Source organism: Pempheris klunzingeri, chromosome 6 (genome assembly GCF_042242105.1).
Source record: "Pempheris klunzingeri isolate RE-2024b chromosome 6, fPemKlu1.hap1, whole genome shotgun sequence".
Lineage (NCBI taxonomy): Eukaryota > Metazoa > Chordata > Actinopteri > Acropomatiformes > Pempheridae > Pempheris > Pempheris klunzingeri.
In genome coordinates, this window is record NC_092017.1 from 22,716,266 (window position 1) to 22,736,830 (window position 20,565).

Genomic DNA, 20,565 nt, shown 5'->3' on the forward strand with positions numbered 1-20,565 from the left:
GAGGGTATATCCATTTCACTTCAGTCACGCAGTTCTGGCCAATGAGAAACCAACACATGCTAATTGCCAGTTAGGGAGCCTGTCAGTCATCTGGAAATGCGCCTGTGCCTCATTTGCATAATTTTTCCATATATCCTGCCAGCCGGCACTGGATAACACTCAGCGTCCAAAGCGGAGGTTGAATTTTTGTTGTCACATTTGACTTCGTTGGACAGCGATTACTTTCCCGTCCCAATTTCCCTTTTTGAAATATTCTTCTTGTGTGCCCGCATGAGTGAATATGCATGTGTATGTGTGTGTGTGTCAGTGTGTGTCAAAGTGTATACACTCCAGTGACTCGTTGCTGGTAATTGAGAGGAGGGGGCTAATAACAATGCTGTCAGACAGGCCTGGGTGGACTCCATTATTAGTGCCTTGTTACCCCGGCTAAATGCTGGACAAAACACACACACACACCATCATACACATCCCCATTCTATGGTGTCATTGTTGTGGAAGGTGCGAAATATGAAAGGAGGACAGACGAGGAAGCGGAGGAGGAAGTGAACGAACTGAGTGAGCAAATTGACTCTGTTATGTTTGTGGTTAAACACGTTTAGCTGTGTGTGACTGTGTGCACTTGCATATGTTTTTGGACTATGAGTCTGCTGTTGTCGGAGTGTATGGCAGATGCAAATGTGCCCTATACAATTTGATTTGACAAGTGCGACAAAGCCATCCGTCCCCGTGGCCCCCTATCTGCCTATCAAATAATGTCACCTCATTCTTCCCTAGTGAGATCCAAACTGCAAAGTCCCTGTCACCCCCACCATAACTGGTGTTTATTTCACATCCAACAATGGCTAACTGTGATGGATGCATCCTCACAACATAAAATAGAATGAATCAATTTAAAACTAAATGGACTTTGGGGGGGGGGATAAGTGACTGCAGGCCTCCAGTTAAATTAGAACATTTAAAATCTGTGCATGCATACACAAACACACATGCAGAGACGAGGAGAGAGAGAGAGACATTTTAATGGTTTGTCTCACCAGTGTTGTGTTCTGTCAGTCATCTTATATTTTTACAGCTGATATGTTGGTTGACTGTCCTCCAAGTACTGGGTCGCAGGTTTGATCCCTGGCTCCTCCAACAAATCCTATTTTTTTTCTGATGGTTATGGCAGCGTCTTGCACGGTAGCTCTGTCCTCATCAAGTGTGTTCTTGAGAAAAGCTTAATGAGAAACAAGTCTTTGGATAAAAGCGCAACAGGAATGCAGTCCGTGAAGTTGTTTTTTTATCGAATGAGCGACCTTGGCTGTTGGACCAGCAACTAGCTTGACAACAGTGCCAAAGATGTTGTGGATCAGTCACATGCTCTGCAGCAGGATTGGTGTTTGGAGAAGGCAGAGGAAAATAGGAAAAAATAGGAAAGTGATTATGTCTATATATGCTGTAAGTGTAAGGACGCAGATTCAGAACTCGAATATGGGAAATGGGAAAGAGCAGTTGCACACACACACAAGCTCTTCTCTTCTCTGCCTCTGATTACACTGGTGGTTCCACCTCTTACGCTGGTTTTTGAAACATTAAGATGCTTAATATGATGGCTGTAGGTTTATTTGTGTTTTCCTCCAGCTCTGATGCTGTAACTTCTGTGGGTGCTCGGTCTCCTGTGACAAATAGCCCCACCTTCATTTTCACAATTCAGCTCACCACTTCACCACCCCCAGGAAGCGTTAGACACACCAAGTCATCAGCTTTGCAGGAGAGGAGGCCTAAACACATTTAAGGCCTTCCAATGATACAGATGCCAGTGCTGACACATGTGCTGGGCAAAGGGAACAGATTGCGGCTAAATGATTTTGTATGACGGTATTTTTCCTCAAGTCAAACCTCAAAACCCTGCTGGTTTTTTAAAACACTTCTGGTTGCTTTGCAACAAGGCTTGACTAACATGGTGATGTCATTACCCTGCCTCTGATGTCATAGGTTTCTTGCTGTCACCACTGACTGTATAAAAGAAGTGGACATAGCTCTCGGGTGTAAAAAGTGAAAGTGGAAGTGCCTCAAACCTGCATTCTTTCTAACGGCCGGCAGGGGCGACTCCACTGGTGGCACACAGAAGTGGGATCGTATGGAAGTCTAAGAAAATGACCCTACTTCTCACTTTATTACGTCAATAAACACTCCCCTAATTCTATCATGATCTCAAAAGGTAATTCTTCAATACACTACATCCTCCTAAATACAGCATTATGTTAATTGTGTGCATTTCGATCCCATTCAAAGTAAAATAGATGATAAAGCAGGGTATGTTTTCAGGCAGGACTTTCCATGTGACTGACTCAGTTTTTCTCAGTCAGTTTCTCCTGTGTGTGCTTCTGGTCCTGACAGGCTACATCAACATCTTACATCCAGTCTGGTTGTCAAAAACAGCCACTTGGTTAAAATGAAACCCTGATAGATCTAATAATAGAAACACACAGGCTGACCTTATATGTATTGTACATACGTATAAGTTGTTGTTTTCATCATTTGGCAGTAGTACAGGTGATGATGACCTGCTAAGGCTGCCCAACTATTGGCCTTTCTGTACATGCCTGTTTGATTGGATATGTGTTCAACTTCTCTATTACCATCATGATCAACATCATCATAATGGATAATGGATAATTTTTTGCTATTGGCAGCACTATGGGGAGACAGAGGAGGAAAAACTCACTGGTCTTCACCACCAAAAACATAAATAAATTTATGACTTCCATTGGAAATTCAGCCATTACAAGGCAACAACTGATGTAATATATGAGTGACAGCATGCTGGTCATAAACGTCCCAGGGGATATCACAACTCAGAGCAACAGAGTCAAGACACTGTCTCATAGATCACAGTCGGAGGCAATCTCATGCTCAGCTGTGAAATAATAGCTTTGTTGAAAACGACTCATTTTTCATCTCTTCCCCAGTAAGTCAGCTTGTTGCTGTTTGTCCGTGAAACTCGTTTTGTAGTGTGTGTTTAGACTCTTTGTGTGTGTGTGTATGTGTGTGTGTTAGATCATGCCTGTAGGGGTGCCGTGTTGAACATGACCTACCGCTGAAATAGAAAATGAGTCACCTTGTACAAACATGCAGCCTGGTATAAAGAGTCATGTATGTCCGTGCGACTTGCATGATTTAGACTTTTATACGCTGCTCTGTCTCTCACCCTCATTTTCAGACACACACAAACACACAAACACACACACAATTCTGTCCTCCTCACTTTTTCTCTCATCCTTCCTCACCTCCTCAAAGATGTTTGGCTTTTAGTCTCTACTCTGGTTAACTGAAAGTAGCCCAACAACCCACCAACTATCATAACTTTTTTATTAAACTTTAAATCGTTGAAAAAAATGTTGTCATTTTGGCAAAAACTTGTTGTTTAAACAGTACCCCATTACTCATAGGAAGAATATAATTTAGAAAATAGGCTTTCAGGTCCTTGAAAACCTGTTGTTAGTTAGAGCCAAGAGATGACAATATATCACGGCTGTCACAGGCTGAGTAGTGCTCGTCACGGGTAGTGAACTGATCTTGATGTGTAAAATTGAGGGAATTTCACATTAATATGATTATTATACAAACTAAATCAGCAATATTCTATGTTGTACAATGTCTGTTTATTTAGGAGAATACATAATGACAGCAGTTACAGTCGTCCTTATCCACCTCTGTGTTTCTCTCCTTGTTAAAAGAGTCTTAACATATTTCAAGGACATTTGACTGTGTTGATTATTTTTGGTTCTCACTTCTCCCGTTTGTATTTTGCAGACTTGTTATTCATTCATTTTTATTCATATCTTATTTCATAATTGTTTAGTCTTCTCATTTGTATTACCTAACTTTCCACCTTTGTATGTTTTCCCGCTCTTGTTTGGCTGCATCTGTCTTCTCTTCCCTCATCAATCTTTCCTTTTTACACCAGCCCAAATTATTCCTTCCTTTCCTCATCATTCCTACCTTGGTTTCTGGACACCTGCACCTGTCTAAGTGTGATTGTATGTTTTTCTTTTCTAATTACAACATCTCCAGATCGACATCAGTCTGTGTTTGGGTCCTTTTTCCTGTGTACCTGATGATCATCCACGACAATAGTGTTACTTCTTCCACACCAGCAGCAGCTGAATTGCCATAATCTTATCCTTACCTATGCCTCTTTAATCCATCTTTCCCTCCATTCCCTGACTCCAGTTCCTCTACATCTCTATTTATTTCTTCCCTTCCTCTCATCCCTTCATAGTAATCACCCTGCACTCTATCATTCATTGCCCATGGCTTCCCTATTCTGTTGTCCCCTCCTTCCCAAGTCTTTCTAATGGTATTTATGAGTGGGCTTCAGTCTTGTCTTATCCATATTTCAGCAGCACCAACTTGTCTAAGTTATTAGCAGGCCATTACAGCCTCCTACTTGAGCAGTTCAACCACCAGCCACAGTCTCAAACCCCTTCATCTCTTGATTCTTATAGTTTCACGTCCCCGTGGATTTTGCCTTCATTGCTACGCTCTCAGTTTTATAGCTCCTGCCTTATTATTGCTTTTTGTTCTTTTTTCTTTTGCACTTTAAAGATGAAACAGAAAGCCTATGATTGCATCAAGTATCAGTTGGTTCAATCTCATTGAGGCAACATTATATACTTTATTACATACACTTGTAACACAGTTAGCAGTTAGCTCACACATGTTCACAGTTTCACACACAAACACTATATTAAATTTGACAAATAATGGTTTAAAACACATTAGAGGCAATTTGTAAGCAGATTTAAGAACAAGATGCAGCTGAGAGCCCTACTAGAATCCCAGGGAGCAGCCACGTGTGCTTGTTCATATATCATTAAACATGATTACACCTATGCTGTCAATCATACATTAACTGTTAACCAGTTAACTGCAGATATGGATTCACAAAGAGAAGTTATTATAGTTGACAAATACAATTGGCAAACACTTTTCTAAATGTATGAACTATATTCCATCTATAAAGCATTTATTTACTGCTTATGAATCCTAAATGTGGTGGGGGATTAAAATAAAGCATCACTGAGAGCAATTTGGACAAAACATTTTACCTTCTCTGCCCCTTTGTATACTTGCAGTGTCTTGATGATGAAGGGGTGTTAAATAGTCTGCATTACTATGCAACTTAATGCACTACACTCCTGCACACACACCTACACATGCACACAAACTGACATACCGTGTCACTAATAATAGTCAGTTATGTCTCCCCTGATGAGGAGCGGCCCACCCATCCTGCTGTGTTCCTGATAAAAATAAGCCACATCTATCAACTATAATATCTCCGTCAACAGAGCTGTAAACCGTTATTTAAATGCTAATGTCCGTTTGACAGATTAGCAGACGTACACAGGTGCAATACATTTTTTACTGTTTGACTTGGCACGCAGCAGGGATATTTCACTCTGGAGCAGCAGCTCGGCTGTCTGTGACTTCATTTGAATAAAATGACTTTAAATTTCTAGTGTGATAATCTGTCGCTGCTTGTGGCAGCACTTCATTTAACCCATTCCACCTTTGAGGAGGTCAGAGTTCAGCTTCAACTGCAAATTTGCAAGAATCCAACTAGTTCATAAGCTCAGTTCAAGTTTATCATCTGCACATAAATGCACCTGCATGGCTATACCGGCAATACATTTTTAAAAGCCAGGATTAATGCTAAATTATTCTGTATCATAAATAAATACAGAATCAAGTAATGATGTGATGAATCTGTTGAATCTCCTAGTTGAAATAATCACTGGTTACGTGTATTTGTAGACCTACTATAATCCTAATTACCTCCATAAGTGTGGGTGAAGTAACTGTTGAGCAAGTTTGAAATACAAATCTAACATCAAAAACTGATGACAATTTAAGAAGATATGATCTCTACTAATGATTGAAGTGTTCACCTTTGAGCCGGTTTAAGAGCCTTGAAAGATCAATAGAGCTCACCTCAACTACTTCAAACATTATGAAATCGTGATGAAATTATTATTTTCTCTTTATTTGCCAGAATCTGGATCATCCCTCATTACCCCACTCGTAGCAAGAGACTTTGATATCTTTAAACCAGGATCCATCAAAGGCTCCCACCTGCCAAGCCAAGTACCCCAGGTAAAGATCTGACTGCCACCTGATGCACGTGGGGCACGATGTGGCCAGGAGAGGTAAAAGCAGTGGTAGCTAGCAGGTGCCCTTCTTTGGGATTGTTGTTGGGGTATTATTTATTTTTTAGTTTGGGTTCTGTGAGTAATTAGGCCAGTGAATTATTAGCTGAAATGTGCATCCATCAGCTACCAAGTATGACCTAAAGCAGCGTGAAGTTGTACGTTTTTCTCTTTTTTCTTATTGTTTAAAGGCCGTGTTTGTAGGTGAGAGGCCTTATGGGATAATGGCCTTGTTTCTAACTTACTGGTTGGTGAGGTTGTCCGTGCAGAGGAGAATCAAATGTGACGTAGCTTGAATTACTTCGGGCATTACCGCTTCCCAGTTCATCAGGCGTGGTGCTATTTGTTCATTGCTGGAGTGTGGAACTTTTACATGTAAGTGAACATCAACAACAAGTGTTACATTTAAGCCCTCACCGAATGAGTTCACACAATGTTGATTTAGGCCTAATTCACACATACACAGGTATTTTCCTTTTTTTAAACAAAGCTTTTCCTAAACGGCATTTTAGGTTACTTAAACCAAGTCTTCTAAAAAGAATCTAATTCACTGTGCCACTCAAAGGCTAGCAATAGCCACCGGCAACTTTTAAGGTGGAATATTTTCTCGCATGTTGCTAATGCATGAGTTGATGTTTTGTTAATCAGTCAACACACCTTCAGTGTCAATATGACATCTTTGAGCTTTCAATTTTTTATTAGCTCTCTTGCATGAGATTTACTTTAGAGATTCTTGGATCTTCAAGCGCTTAGATATATATGTATATATATTATTTTAATGAGAATATGCAAATGTTCTATATCCTCATATGGAGGAGGACAAGAGTGGTGGAGCATCGCTCAGGTGCGCTCTGACAGCACTATATCAAAGCTGTTCATGTGCCCTTAAAGGAAACCAGACCTGGGATCCAAGTGAAGGCAAGTTCTTAATATTCCCATTCACCTCCCAAACCTCCACATCCTTTGTTTTCATGGCACTCCCTGCAAGTAAATTATTAATGCAGAATAGTTGCAATTAAAGGTAAATTCTTTTGTTGGTTTGGTTAATGAGCTACTAAAGCAACTTACAGACAGAAAAAAAAAAATCCAGACTACTGTATTGATGACATGAGCATCTTTAGACTGAAATGTATAAAAGATTCATTAAAGCCCCAGTTGCTGTTTTTATACTGGGAGTTCATACAGTATTGTTTGGGTTTAGTTGACACCTATCATATATTTATCACCTCATTTCTTTTGAAGTTGGAAGAATTCTAGCTGCTCCGGATGAGCCCCCCCTGTAGTTATCTTCAAAGTGAAAAGATGTGATGTCCAATCCTCTATGTCTTACACCATATTTATTCAGTGCCATCTCTCCCTCTCCTGCTCACACACTGGAGCCACGATACACTTTGTTTTTCACCTGTCAAAAGAAAGATGGTGGGGGAGGTGTAAATGAACGGCTTATAGTTTCCAGTTCTTCAGTGCCTTTTCTCCATGTCCTCGCTCCCTCTTTTCCTCTCTATCTCTTACAGCCTCTTCCCATATGGAGGATGGTATGGCATCATTATCCTGGGGGAGGCAGCCATCCAGTCAAAGAAATCAACAATTAGGACCCAATAAAGTGGAAAAGCATATTTCTGTATGCTAATGAGTTTTCTAGCAGCCACAGTAGATGCTGATTAGGCTGCATCGTTTCTTCCAAATATTACTCTTATTATTATTTATTCCATTTACGTAAAACTCAATTTATTCGCTCCGTCATAGCATTTATCAGGGCCACAGTACGGGGCTGGTGCCTTTGGTGGGCTTTGAAAAAAGTGACAGACGAGGAAAGAAAGCTAATTTGATTCATGAGTAGATTTAATGGAAGAAACAGTGAAGCGTGAGAGCATCTATAATGTACCCTCAGCGACTGTTCTCCATACATTCTCCCCAGCTGTCACAGGCGTTCAGCAGAGAGCAGACATGAGAAGATACTATACTTTTCAAGCTGAAAGAAGCAGCGAGGGCAACCGCTAAAGTAGAGCAACTTATGCAGAGAAGCCCATCCTCTGCCTGCCACCGACGCACATATCATGATCAAACACATGGATGTAAAGAGTAAGGTCACCATTAGCATCTACTCATGTGCACAGCCACTCTCTTCCAACTGCTTGCTTTCTTGCTCCTCAAAAGTGATTTAAAGCCAAATGTCAATTAATATTCTCTAATTAGTATCTGAAGACTCCTTTTAAAAAAGAGATGCATCAAGGCCATCTGTTTGTGAATAACTTTGATGTTTTGGACCGTGTTTTCAGCTCTTTAAAGCCTGCGGAGCCGTGATTAACTTTTTGTACATTTGTGTTGTTTGTGCATCCTGCCAGAATAAAATGACATTAGAAGCCATTTTATACAACTCCCTGTTGCCAACAGACATCCAAGAATAATCTCACATTTTGTCATAATGATGTGATTTGCATTGCAAAGCATCTGTCAGAGGCCTCTCTGCTGAATCTGCCAGGGCCCTCATCACCTCCACCATAAGCAAAAATTCACTGAGTTCCTGACTAACAAATAACTTATAACAAGTACTGAGGCATTCATATTTGCTTGCTATTTTAAGCATTTTTTTACCCCATTTTTTTTAATTTTAAGCTACTTTTCAGAACCTGTCATGAATTTAATTGGGCAATATTTTGAACATTTAAATATTTGGAGTATTTACCAGCCTCAAAAGTGGGCACATCGCTGGCAGATGCAAGAAAAGTGCAAGAAAAGCAAGAGAAATGGATCACTAACTTGATTCATTGTTTTCATAGTTTACATTTCTATACTTTTACATAAACTTATTCAGCTGTAATTTTGCAAATGCTTTGCGGACTTGTGCTTTATGAAGCGTTGTTTAACGGATAGCTTACTCATCCGGGGTCTCTTTATTCTAAAATAATTACACAATACTCTGCTTTGCTTTGTGTCTGAAGGGATATTGCTTACCATTCAGAAGACCACACCTTCAGTAAGATGGCCCAAGACAACCCAAAAGACAAAAGAGCCAATAAACCTCGTGAAACAGATCCAATCTGATACGGGAGGTAGAAGGAGCGACTAAATTGGGAGGCTCTTGTTCTGCTGTTATTGCAGGACGGGTATCTCATCTCTGGGAGTGAGGAGTGTCTTTGAGTCTCACAGCAGTCAGGAAGACAATGGATCAGAGGTGGTGAGATTGGAAGGGAGAGGAGTTTGGCGGGGTTGCCCTTCCTCAACCTACCTTTATGGATGCTCAGATGTGTACAAGAGAAAACGATAACGGGAAAAGGAGGGAATAATAATGAGAAAGGGAGGGAGGAGAGAGAGGGAAAAAGTGAGAAAGGGGCGTCCAAAGATGGGGGCGGGCATGTGATGATCTGTGTACATGGCACTGCTGTGTCTGCATTATTTAAAAGCTCTCGTTAACCTGAGCCTGAAACAGACTAAATCAATAGTCAACGCAGAGACACAAAGCATTGCAGGGTGCTAGAATCGCTCCCTGTGCAGGCGTCTGGATCATGGAAGGGTATAATTGCAAAGAGAGGTTAAATTCATTCAGCAGAGATAACAAACTGCTGTGTGTAGGTCAGGGATCACCTGTCTTGCATTGATTTGGCCTGAAACCAGACATGTTAAATAGAACATTGATCATGGTCTGAGTTTGTGTGATACGGGGCGTCCTCTGATCATTGATGGTCCAGAGGGAGCTCTGTTTGTCTTAGAAAAGTCACCTCAAAGAGGAATTCAGAGTGCTTTGTTGTTGAATAGCAAATGCATGCCTCTTGTCTGGCATGAGTTTTAGACCAAATATTTTCCTCCCAGTCAGTTTAATTTCCGCTGCCATTTATGGTTATGAGATCATGGCAAACTCGTCACGTTTTGTTAATTTCATTTTCAGCTTTAATTTGAGCGCGCTGACCAGCGCTATCCAGCAAGTACAACAGCAGCACACTGTGATTCATTTTGGAAGCCATAGCAGGAGCGTGAATTAAGTATTAACCTGTTAGCCTGTCTCAGTTGATCTAATTGGTTCTTCTTGCATTGTATCAATTCAGTTTGGTTTTATTTTTTGTTTTTATTTTTTTAATATACAGTAATTTGGCTTGTTGGCTGATAACAGAAATGTTGCTGGAACTGTATTGACCACACATCGTATCTTACTTTTCTTTCTCTTGTATGCAACAATAAAGCACGACTGCACTAATGATATGCATTCAATACAATACAAGCAGCAGCATGAAAGATGCAAAGAAGTGGATGGTGAACTTGAAAATGAAAGAGAAAGCGATAAAGTCGAGAGAAGAGCAGGAGGATGCACAGAGAGAACAAAGGAAGAAAAAGGACGGGGTGGACTTCAGGGCAGAAGGAGATGTGTTGACTCAAATGGACCGTGAGGGGCCAACTTATGGCTCCTGGAGGATTTTCTTCAGGTCATCAAGCATCACATCATGGAGAGGCAAATGTAACTATAACCCACTCAGAGACGCAGACACGGCCAAAACTCCTCGCAGTTCTTCCCTCATGACTCATTCTAAACCCAAAGTCTTCATCTGGTCTTCTCCCATTCTTTTTTTCTCACTGCGCTTACTCTGTTTGTCTGGGTTGCCAGAATACCCCAAACTCTTAAACAAGGCCATAGCATTCCCATTCCCATGACTGTACTGAACAACTTGTGCCTGCATTTACATCAGAACAAATATAATCATACATCGATGATTATATTTGAAACCACGCAGAAGCCTGTTTAAACCCTCATGAAACATCAGCCCTTCAGATGCCCAGACATCACGGGTTATGAACGTTTGCTCAGAGTTATTTTGAAAACTAAAACACCTAACTAAGTCTCCCAACAACAGCGTAACTAAAGCTCCCAAAACATATGCACTGGATTAACTGATGCAACTATAAAATGTGCCAGGATTTAGTGAATTAAGCAGTGTATAGCTGAGATTTTCACGTACCAGCAGAGATTCACCTCTTGCTCATGTAACTGAACCTCAGACTGTTTGTATTGTTGCATACAGCAACACTTTCAATGTGTGCAGCATACTAAACAGATTCCCGAAAAGAACCTGATGGTGTCTAACAAGATGGGGTTAGAAGTGCATTTATTTAAGCAAGCGTTTGTTCCATCTTAACAGGCTTGACAAACTCAAATCCTCTCAGGTAAACCGCCCCCCGTTTGAAAAAAACGTCAGTTTAATGGCTCCTGTCTTGTGCTGATAACTACCAAGGTGTCTCCTGCTCTTTGGAAGTGGGTGGATAAAAGGTGCTAAAGCCTTTGTGTACAGGCGCCGTGAAACACAGCCCAGTGTCTTTTTTATTTCTCTCTTTGAAGTGAACTGACATGCAGCTCAGGATTTCGTTTGAAAATGCACCCTGGCTCTTAACTCCTCTGTTTTTCTTCTCTAACCTTCAGCACATCACATGAAGTTGGAGCAGCGCTCTCGTCCTTGGGTGTAACTTACGGGTCGTGTGCCTTTTGAGTTTTGTTTGAGTTCCTTCACAAGTTGATTGAGGGTGTCAGTCATAGAGGGAGAGGCGTATAGAGGAGGACACGCTGGACGGCTGAATGGTGGGAGCCAAGGAATCTGTCAAACTCCATCTTTGCTACAAAAATAGAAGTAGATGGGCACAACTCTCAATACTCTCCGTGCAACCGCAGGACGAAGAAGAGTGCAGGGAGGAGGTGGACGTGTGACAGGAATGCCAGAGCACCGTGCCACTGCTGATGACAGTCAATTTGTCTGCGAGTCAAGGGGCTTTGAGAGATGCACTCCGCTGCAGGCAGCAGCAGAGCTGATGGTATTAATAAGAGGGGTACTTACCTGGTTTTCATGGATATATTGTACAACATCATGCGTGTCCCACTCATTATGTACCAAGCAACAGCCGCCATACAGCCATCCATCTGTACTCAACAGAAAATCAAGAGCATTAGTGGCTTGCTTAAATAATCCATGTTCATGTTTTTCAAGTGACATCTTTTAGCCAAGCACACAATGCCTGTTTACAATTAGCAGTAAAGATAATGGGAGAGTGTTAAACCCATGCAAGCAAAACCAGAAGCAGGAGGTTTGTGCAAATGATTGGGTCGACATCCCATCTTCTTACTAACAAAGTTGGTTTCATTTAAACATAAAGACAACATTTTTCCTGTAAGTACTTTTATCCACAACATATTCTCCATGCAATGACTATTTTAGAAATGATGGTGAGCAGCTATAAGGACATATTAAGTCTTTATTAGTCTTTGTCAGGAATCACAACTTATCCGATGAAGACATGTTTCATATTATTACAACAACGTGCTGATAATATTATTTTATTCTTTCATGCATTGGACACCTAACTGAAGGCCCACGGGAGGAATTAAAGCTGTTAAGAAATACATTATTAACATTTAGATCTGCTTTGAATTGTGCATTATTATTATTATTATCACAACAACCACAATAATAATAATAATAATAATAGTTATTATTGTTATTATTATATTTTTGTTGTATTATTATTTGTAATAGTAGTAGTAATATTAGTAGTTTTAGTATTAGTAGTAGTTGTATACAAATTCTGATTAATCAAAAGCTGGATTTCTTATTTATTTGTTTAGATGACACATCACGTGAAAAGAAACTACACAAATAAATGTAGATTTTCTTTTAAATAGTCAGTCACATGAAGAATGAAGAAATCTGTACCATGTAGTTTTTACTTTTTTGGTGAGAAAAGGAAGAGGGTTATTACCTATTCGCCTCGACGCTGCAGTCTCTGAAGAATGCTTCCTTTGATATGGCCTTGCTTGCCTCCTTTGAGAGCGTCCTTTGATAGATACGGGGTCAATATGGCCGCTGCTTTTCACCTGACGGGACGAGCGTATGATGTGCACTCTGCTCTCAGTACCTTCTGCAGATTTCCTGTGGTGTGTTAGTTCGAGCACCATCTATCAGTGGTAGAATTGTTTGTGTCACTTTGGTGATTCAACCCGGGAGAGACTCATTTCTCTAGAGGCTTGAATAGTGATCAAGAACCTTTATTGACAAATGCGTGATAGAGATAAAGTCTTTGATGGTTAGACTCCATCAAAAAGGAAATGGATGTTGGTGATGACCACTGTGGACCACCCATAGCTGCTGAAGGTAATGAAGGCTGGAGGTGCACGGAGGGGGGAGGAGGGTTGCATCAGTTTGCCTGAACTGACAGCTGACAGCACAGAGAGAGAGGGGCAGCTTTAAACTGTGACAGCTATGAGATGATTGGCTCATGAGGGATTGATTGAGAATCTGATTAGTTTAAGTGCAAGAGTGTGAATGCCCGGAATCAAGTGATGCCTCAGAAGCAGTCAGAGAGTGGGCGAAAGAGAGTGAAAATAACGAGTGATCATGACAGGCTTCCTGTTTGAATTCATACTAAGCTTCATTTATATTTTGGGCCTCAGCTGGCTCTGGTTCCAACATACACCTTTGATATCTGAAATTTTAAGCCTTTATGAGTTAACTAGCAGCAACCTCCTGGCAGGGCACGTCTGGCCACGGCCAAGTCCAGGATCAAAACCAAAAGTAACTGGGTCTTTGCCATTTGAGTCCCTGAGCCTGAGATGATATTAAAATAATTCATATATAGGTCCCCATATATATATACTTAAAACTCCTCCTCAGAAAAGGCAGACTTTTTTAAAAAGAGACATTCAGGTTTTTATCTGGATTCTCTTTTCTCATTTATTCTAACCTAAATTTAACATGGGATAAATATTGGCAGGATCTGACACTTGGCCTTTGCACATACATTGTATTTGGTTGTTTGCCTTTATGCTGATGTAAGCACAAGTTGATTTTAGAGATAACATCACAGTAAACAAATCTCACAATAACAGAATCTGAAGAACTTGTGGAGTCATGTTTTTACTTCTACAACTATTTCTTTTAATAAATCTGCATATTTGCATATTCAAATCCAAACTTTGCATAATGTTACATTAAATCTCAGGCTTTTTGAAAGATTTTTTTCTCTGGAGTATTGAGCAGCGACCATGTGCAATTAACATATCTTTTTAGCTGTTGTTCTGTAGCTGTTCTGTTTAGCTGTCGTTGTCTTCACTGTTACTCTGAAGCATGAAGTGGAATTTCTGATGATTAGTTGTCATGAGCGAAACTTGTAGGAGCTGTAATGTAAAACCACCTACATTAGTCCTGTCAGGATCTGCGATGATTACTAGTGTGGTTACAAAAGGCCCTGAAGGGTCCTGTGGAGGAGAGCAAGATGATGTGGTGTTTTTTTTTGTTTTTTTTGTAGCTTTTTGGGTTTATTTGGTCATTGCAGAAATCTGGAAACAAATGGTCCTGATGGCGGACGTTATTTTGACAAGATAAGATGGAGATCAGACGAATGAGATAGGCCTGACGGGCTCTTCACTGGAAGAACTACCCTGTGTGTAACTACAGAAATGAACCAGTAGGGAGCACACTTTTCATACCATCTCAGTGGAGTTTATGGTACTGCAGTGGATATTTTAGCTTTTCACGGTGATGGGTCAAGGAAACAGTTCTTTTTATACACAGCATTAACAGCACGACACCGCACTGCATTAGCATTAAGTGTGCGCTGCTGGGGAGGAGAGTGCAGCATATCACCAACCTCTGATGAAATTCACCCTATGTAAAATCTACTCTACACATGACAGCCCAAGGCCAAATATAGCAGTCTGTATCAATAATAACCGCAATTAGTGCGAGTTACAATCACTACCATCTTTGCATCACATAATTGATTACTTGACATCAGCATCAAAATATATTAATTTCTAAAAAGGTGAACATTAGAAGTCGCTCTTAGTAAACTGATGCCAACAACACTTATCTAAACAAGCTTAACTAAGTAGGAATATTTATGTATTTTAATGATTTTGATTATCCTGTTTTAGGCCCAGAAATGGTGACACTAGAAACATCAAGAGACCCATTAAATCTTTGAATTATTTAACAGGATTTTGAATAAATATGAGTGTGAAGATAATTCCGAGGTAATATGAAAATGTAATTTTCCCTTCCTCTCTCTGACCCCCGCCCCCCCAGCCTACTCTCCCCAATTAGTCCATATTGTATCAGTCTGGTAAAACACACAGCTCACACATATATGCATGCCCAAGGCTACAGAGCCTAATGAAACCTAATTGTATGTTTTAACCCTTCGGAGTCTAGGACCGCCACACGGCGTCAGAGTCACATGTCGCACGTTTGAAAACGTAAAGCTGTGACACAAGCACGCAGGTGCTCAATTCAAAGACTGTTGGAAAGCGGACACTTCAAACTTTTTACAAGTGTTTGAATTTTGTCGATCGGCCTATTAAGACTAAAGTTATGAAGAGCCGAAGTCGCGCGCTACAGCAGCTCTTCTACGAGTTAGAAGATGCTGAATCTGATCCTGAGGAAGACTCCTTTCAGAGGATGAAGTGGATGCTGCGCGTGAAGACGCTCCTCCAAAGATCCAACTAGTTCCTACTCGGATTTTATGTTTCTTTTGCACTTTTACATACAGTGTGTCCATATATATGTCAAAATAAATAAATACTTGTAGAATCACATAGGTGAGGTTGTGCTGAAAAGAAAGACACAAAGAAAGGCAAGCTAAGCAGTTTTAATGGGAAACACCAAGGTAAAATGAAAAGTAGTAAAAAAAACGCCGTTTTACCCCAGACTGTGAAGGGTTAATGAGAACCTGCTAGCTTGCTACTTTGCTCTCTGGTCTCTCTCTCTATATATAATAATAATAATAATAATAATAATAATAATAATAATAATAATAGTAATAACAATACTACTACTACTACTAATAATAATATATGTAGTGGAGGGGGGGGGGGGGGGGTTATACTCCCTCCTAATTAACTGCCTTTCTCTGCTAAACTCCCTTTACATAGTTGGTGATTTTCCCTTCCTGGAATAATTGGAGATCTGGATCTGGCTTGATCCCAAATCTCTGTTGAAAGATGAGAACAAGCTGCAAGGTGGGCAGGGCAGGGCAGGGCAGGGCAGGTACGGGAGTCTATATAGAGAGGGAGAAGGCTTTCGCTTCAAACGGGTTTCCCCAAATCTTTGCTCACGGGTCCCGCGCCAGGAGCTCGGCATTGTGGCCCGGTCTACTTGTTCTTGGAAACAGCGTCAGAGAGCAGCTGAGAGAAGCTTAACCTTTCAAACGTCTGGCGGTAGGCTGCAAAGTTTCCACCCTGAAAACACTGTCATGTAGCAGCAGCAGGCTGCAGCAGGGCGCCGCACCTCATTTGGAATCAGTTTGCTGTAAAAGTTGTGGCGCACAGCCTCTCTGAGCCCGGAGTCCCACTTCTAGTGCGTCGTTTTAGTTTCTATCTGATGGAGGCTGATTTATTTGAACGAGGAGAACCTGTTGCCGTCTGTGTTGTGTTGCAGATGTAGCAGAGCTGGAATTTCTAAATGAAGTATGTTGAAAAATGCGTGCGTAAAACAAGACATCCATTGTGATTTATCCAGCTCTCCTGACATTTGAGTCAGAACATTTCGGCTGACAATGAATTTATTTTAGGGCAATTCTATTTTAGTACAAGTAACCACCATAATCACGTTTGCTTTCTCGTATTTTGAGTTTAAATCCTTTTTCTATCGTTTGCGTAACGTTCAGCAGGAACACGGAGCTCCTCGGATTAAAAAGTGGGTTTGCGGTGCTCTTAGTCATAGATGTCCTCTCAGCTGGAAGGAGGCCTGCAGCTGGAGACCGCAGCAAAACTTGACGCACTAAAACCCGAAGAAGTCGTTGACGTGACAAGTCCTGACGGATGCGCCGGGCCGCGCGGCTGCCGCGGGGACCGAGGACAGAATAAAGTGACCCCGTCTCCGGAGCGCCATCAGCACAAACCACGCAAGATGACCCGGAGCCCCAAATGCGCGCGCTGTCGGAACCACGGCGTCGTTTCGTGTTTGAAAGGCCACAAACGCTTCTGCCGCTGGAGGGACTGTCGCTGTGCCTGCTGCCTGCTGGTGGTGGAGCGGCAGAGAGTCATGGCCGCGCAGGTCGCACTGAGGCGGCAGCAAGCTGCGGAGGTGAGGAGAGCGCAGGGGGGAGGTCAGAGATGGGGAGTAAACAGAGGGGAGAATCAAAAGTCCGTCATTAACAGACAGACAACAAAGAGAATATTTGAAATTGAGAGTGAATGAAATATTGAGTGTGTTAAGGCTCATACTTGATAAGAAAATACAGTTATGTTATTACTATATCATTTTCTTGAGTTGTCCATAAAAACGCAACAATTAGTGCAAACTTCCAAGCACGTCTGTATATTGTTCAATATTATCATCCATATTTTCAACCGTGTGTGCCAAAAGTCTGACCCTCTCATGGCCCACGACAGCGCATGCAGAAGTTAAGAGTTTTAAATCTGAATTAAGGCTGAGGCTGAAGCACAGATGATGTTCTAGGTGTTATTCTTCAGACTGAAGTGAGCTGTCAAGGTTCGTTTGCAAAGTTTAGTTCAGTCAGGAGGTCTCATTAAGATCAAAGTGTCCTTAACAGGAAAGACTCTGCTCACACACTATGCTGTCACACAAAGCAGCCATCAGACATGCTAATTAACATTCCCAAATATTACAAAATGTCAGTATGCAGAACTTTAAACATCCCTCAGAGGAATGGTTGTCTCTAATTTTAGTTTGTCTTATTGCTTAATCCAGTAACACTGTGTGTTGTAACAGAACTTTGCATTCTGTCTGCAGAAGTCTGCATTTATAACCTGAAGGCAAAATGTGAAATTCCTAATTATAGCATGTTAATATTGTCAATATGTGGGAGAATATTTGATTAAAATGTAACATTATCATAATAATATACTCAGTAGAATAGCTAGTACAGAATAGATGCTTCTCTACGACTTACATTTACACTTAGAGGTTATATTCCTTTTGTGTCAGCAGGGTAAATAGCCAAACATTCTCTCTCTCTTACATCTTAGAATCACAAAGTGCTTGACTTACCGCATACATAATGCATTATTTCCCTTTGATTACCCTTGGGGCATGATCTCAATATAATGCGATTATGTCCAAATGTCTAATTCCTGTTCCCATGTTTCTCCCAGGGTAAGAGGGGGGTCAGGTGTGCAGCTCCGTTGCGGAGGACAGCGTATCAGCGTTACACCCGAGCAGCCGAGCCGAGCCTCCTGGCCAAGAGCATCCTGCAGGGTATAGTTTAATTAACATCTCCTCTCTCATTAACACGCTTCTCTCCTCTCCTAGACCGAGATACGAGGTGCCGATGAAACTCTTAAAGTCAACGTTTGCTTTATTTCTATTGATGCATCAAGTTAGTCAGAATTCAGGCAAGATAACAGACTTATTGACTTAGTTTATCATCTGTTAGTGGAGAAGCTACTTGCTTTCCTGTCAAATTCAATTGTCTTTGCCTTTTACTTTCTCTTGGAGTGGAAGTTAACCAACACAAGAACTACTTAGATTATATATAGAATATTTTATTGAATGATTTGTTAGGACACTTATTCTCTGAAAGTTTACTTTACTTCTACCCATAACCAGTCCATGTCTAACCCCAACCCTTATCCTAGTCTTAGCTTAATCCTGATTATAGCCTTAACCAAAAACCAAGTCGAAACCATGCAAAATAAATGGTTGGCCAACGTTCTGTCCTTATACAGGACGCTGGCACTGAATAAGTAGACAATCATTCCTCCACACAAGTGCATGCTCTTCAGTGCACTTATGTATCACGCACATATGCACACACTGTAACTGCAACTGCATTTTCATTACCCAGCATTACGCATGCTTAATTTATCTAAACAAACCTGATCACGGCAGCTTCACTATTTTACAGTCCATTAATGTAATACATGTGTGTATTAATATCTACTGGCTTGCAGTCAAATCCTGCTTGAGACTTTGCCTTCTTCATAGCCCTCTCCCCACAGCCTCTCTGTCCCCTCAGTAAAGCAAAAGTGACAACAGCATAATTAAAATAATATAGAACAACGCACTCTAACATAAAAACAACGATTAATTGGTTGGAACGACTTCATTACTCATAACAGAATTAAATCTATGAAAACATAACAGCAGCATGTGCCCCTTGTGCAGGGCTCAAACCGGTGGTGCCGCTGGAGGACGACACCTCCTGCTGGTCAAAGCAGACGCAGCGAGACCAAACACACGTGACGTGTCCCTCCATCAGCGCCCGGATGAGGAAGAGGAGAGCCTTCGCTGACAAGGAGCTGGAGAACGTGATGCTGGAGCGGGAGCTGAGACAGAGAGAGCTGCAAAGCGAACTTTCTCTCTCCCCCACTGCCCTCGTCCCCGTGTTTCACCCCCCGCCGCTGCCCATCTCCCCTAACCTCCAGTGCTGTCCCCTCAACAAGGACCCCACCCCTGCAGGGACGTCCAGTTATGTGCCTGTGTATAAATATAAACCTCTGTATGAGTGTGACTTCCAGTTCTATCAGTTCTTCCACCTAAAGAGCAGGTCTTCCACAGAAGGCGACTATAATGACTTCATATGCCAAAGCTCACAGCAAGCCAGGGAGGATGAGGAGGTTCAGACAATCTGGAAAGGCTGCGAGAAGAAAGACCGACCAGAGCTGACACCTCTACCATCACAACAAAGACTCAAGCATCATGGCAGCACCTTGTCAGGTCTAAACCTTGTCAAATCCCCCTCAAAACCAACAGAAATAATGGACTCAAATGGCTCCTCATCCATCACACGCTCTATTTCTGGATCAGATCAGGGTATCCTAGCCGGGCCAGATGTCAGTGCACCCAGCAGGACTTCTGATCCCAGACCTCTGACAGCTAAGGGCTGGTGCTCAGACGCTCCTGCCAACCAGGCAGGTCCTCATGCCGACTCTGTCAAGAGCCCTCACGGCAGCTCAGTCAGGACTCCCACTGTGAGGCCATTACCTTTCTCTGTAGAAGCTCTGCTGAGGGCCTGACAGGCAAATGGAAAGCAGCGTCGTGCACTTTATGTTTATGTGCGGACTAAGAATTGACGTTGAGTGAATAAATAGAAAAATGGTTAGGTGCATTACACGTTCGGAAACACATTTCTCGACAAGGGCTGGCTGTTTTCAAGTGGCAATAGGTGACATATTTATCAAAAATCTCCAGAACATGATTACAGCCTTTGTATATTTTTTCATGAAAATGTATTTAGCTATATTTTAACAATAATTAAAAAAATATGATGAAACATATATATGTACTTGCTCACTATATTTTCATTTTAAAGCTTATAATGTGCATATTTTGTACAAATATACACTTAATATACGTAAATATGTAATCCTTTTTTTATGCTGTTCTGTCAGCAACGCGGTGAAAATACACTGCACCACTGCTTTGGCCCTCTGACA

The 20,565-nt window shown here is 41.4% G+C and overlaps 1 protein-coding gene across 1 annotated transcript; it reads left to right on the forward strand.

Annotated features, from left to right (window-relative positions):
* The first annotated feature begins 16,888 nt into the window (after positions 1–16,888).
* Positions 16,889–20,328, forward strand: dmrt2b (doublesex and mab-3 related transcription factor 2b). The gene is made up of 3 exons (XM_070832800.1): positions 16,889–17,251; positions 18,283–18,385; positions 19,295–20,328. Exons 1-3 carry the CDS (start codon positions 16,889–16,891, stop codon positions 20,143–20,145), a joined length of 1,317 nt encoding a protein of 438 aa, XP_070688901.1. The 3' UTR covers positions 20,146–20,328.
* Positions 20,329–20,565: the final 237 nt, after the last annotated feature.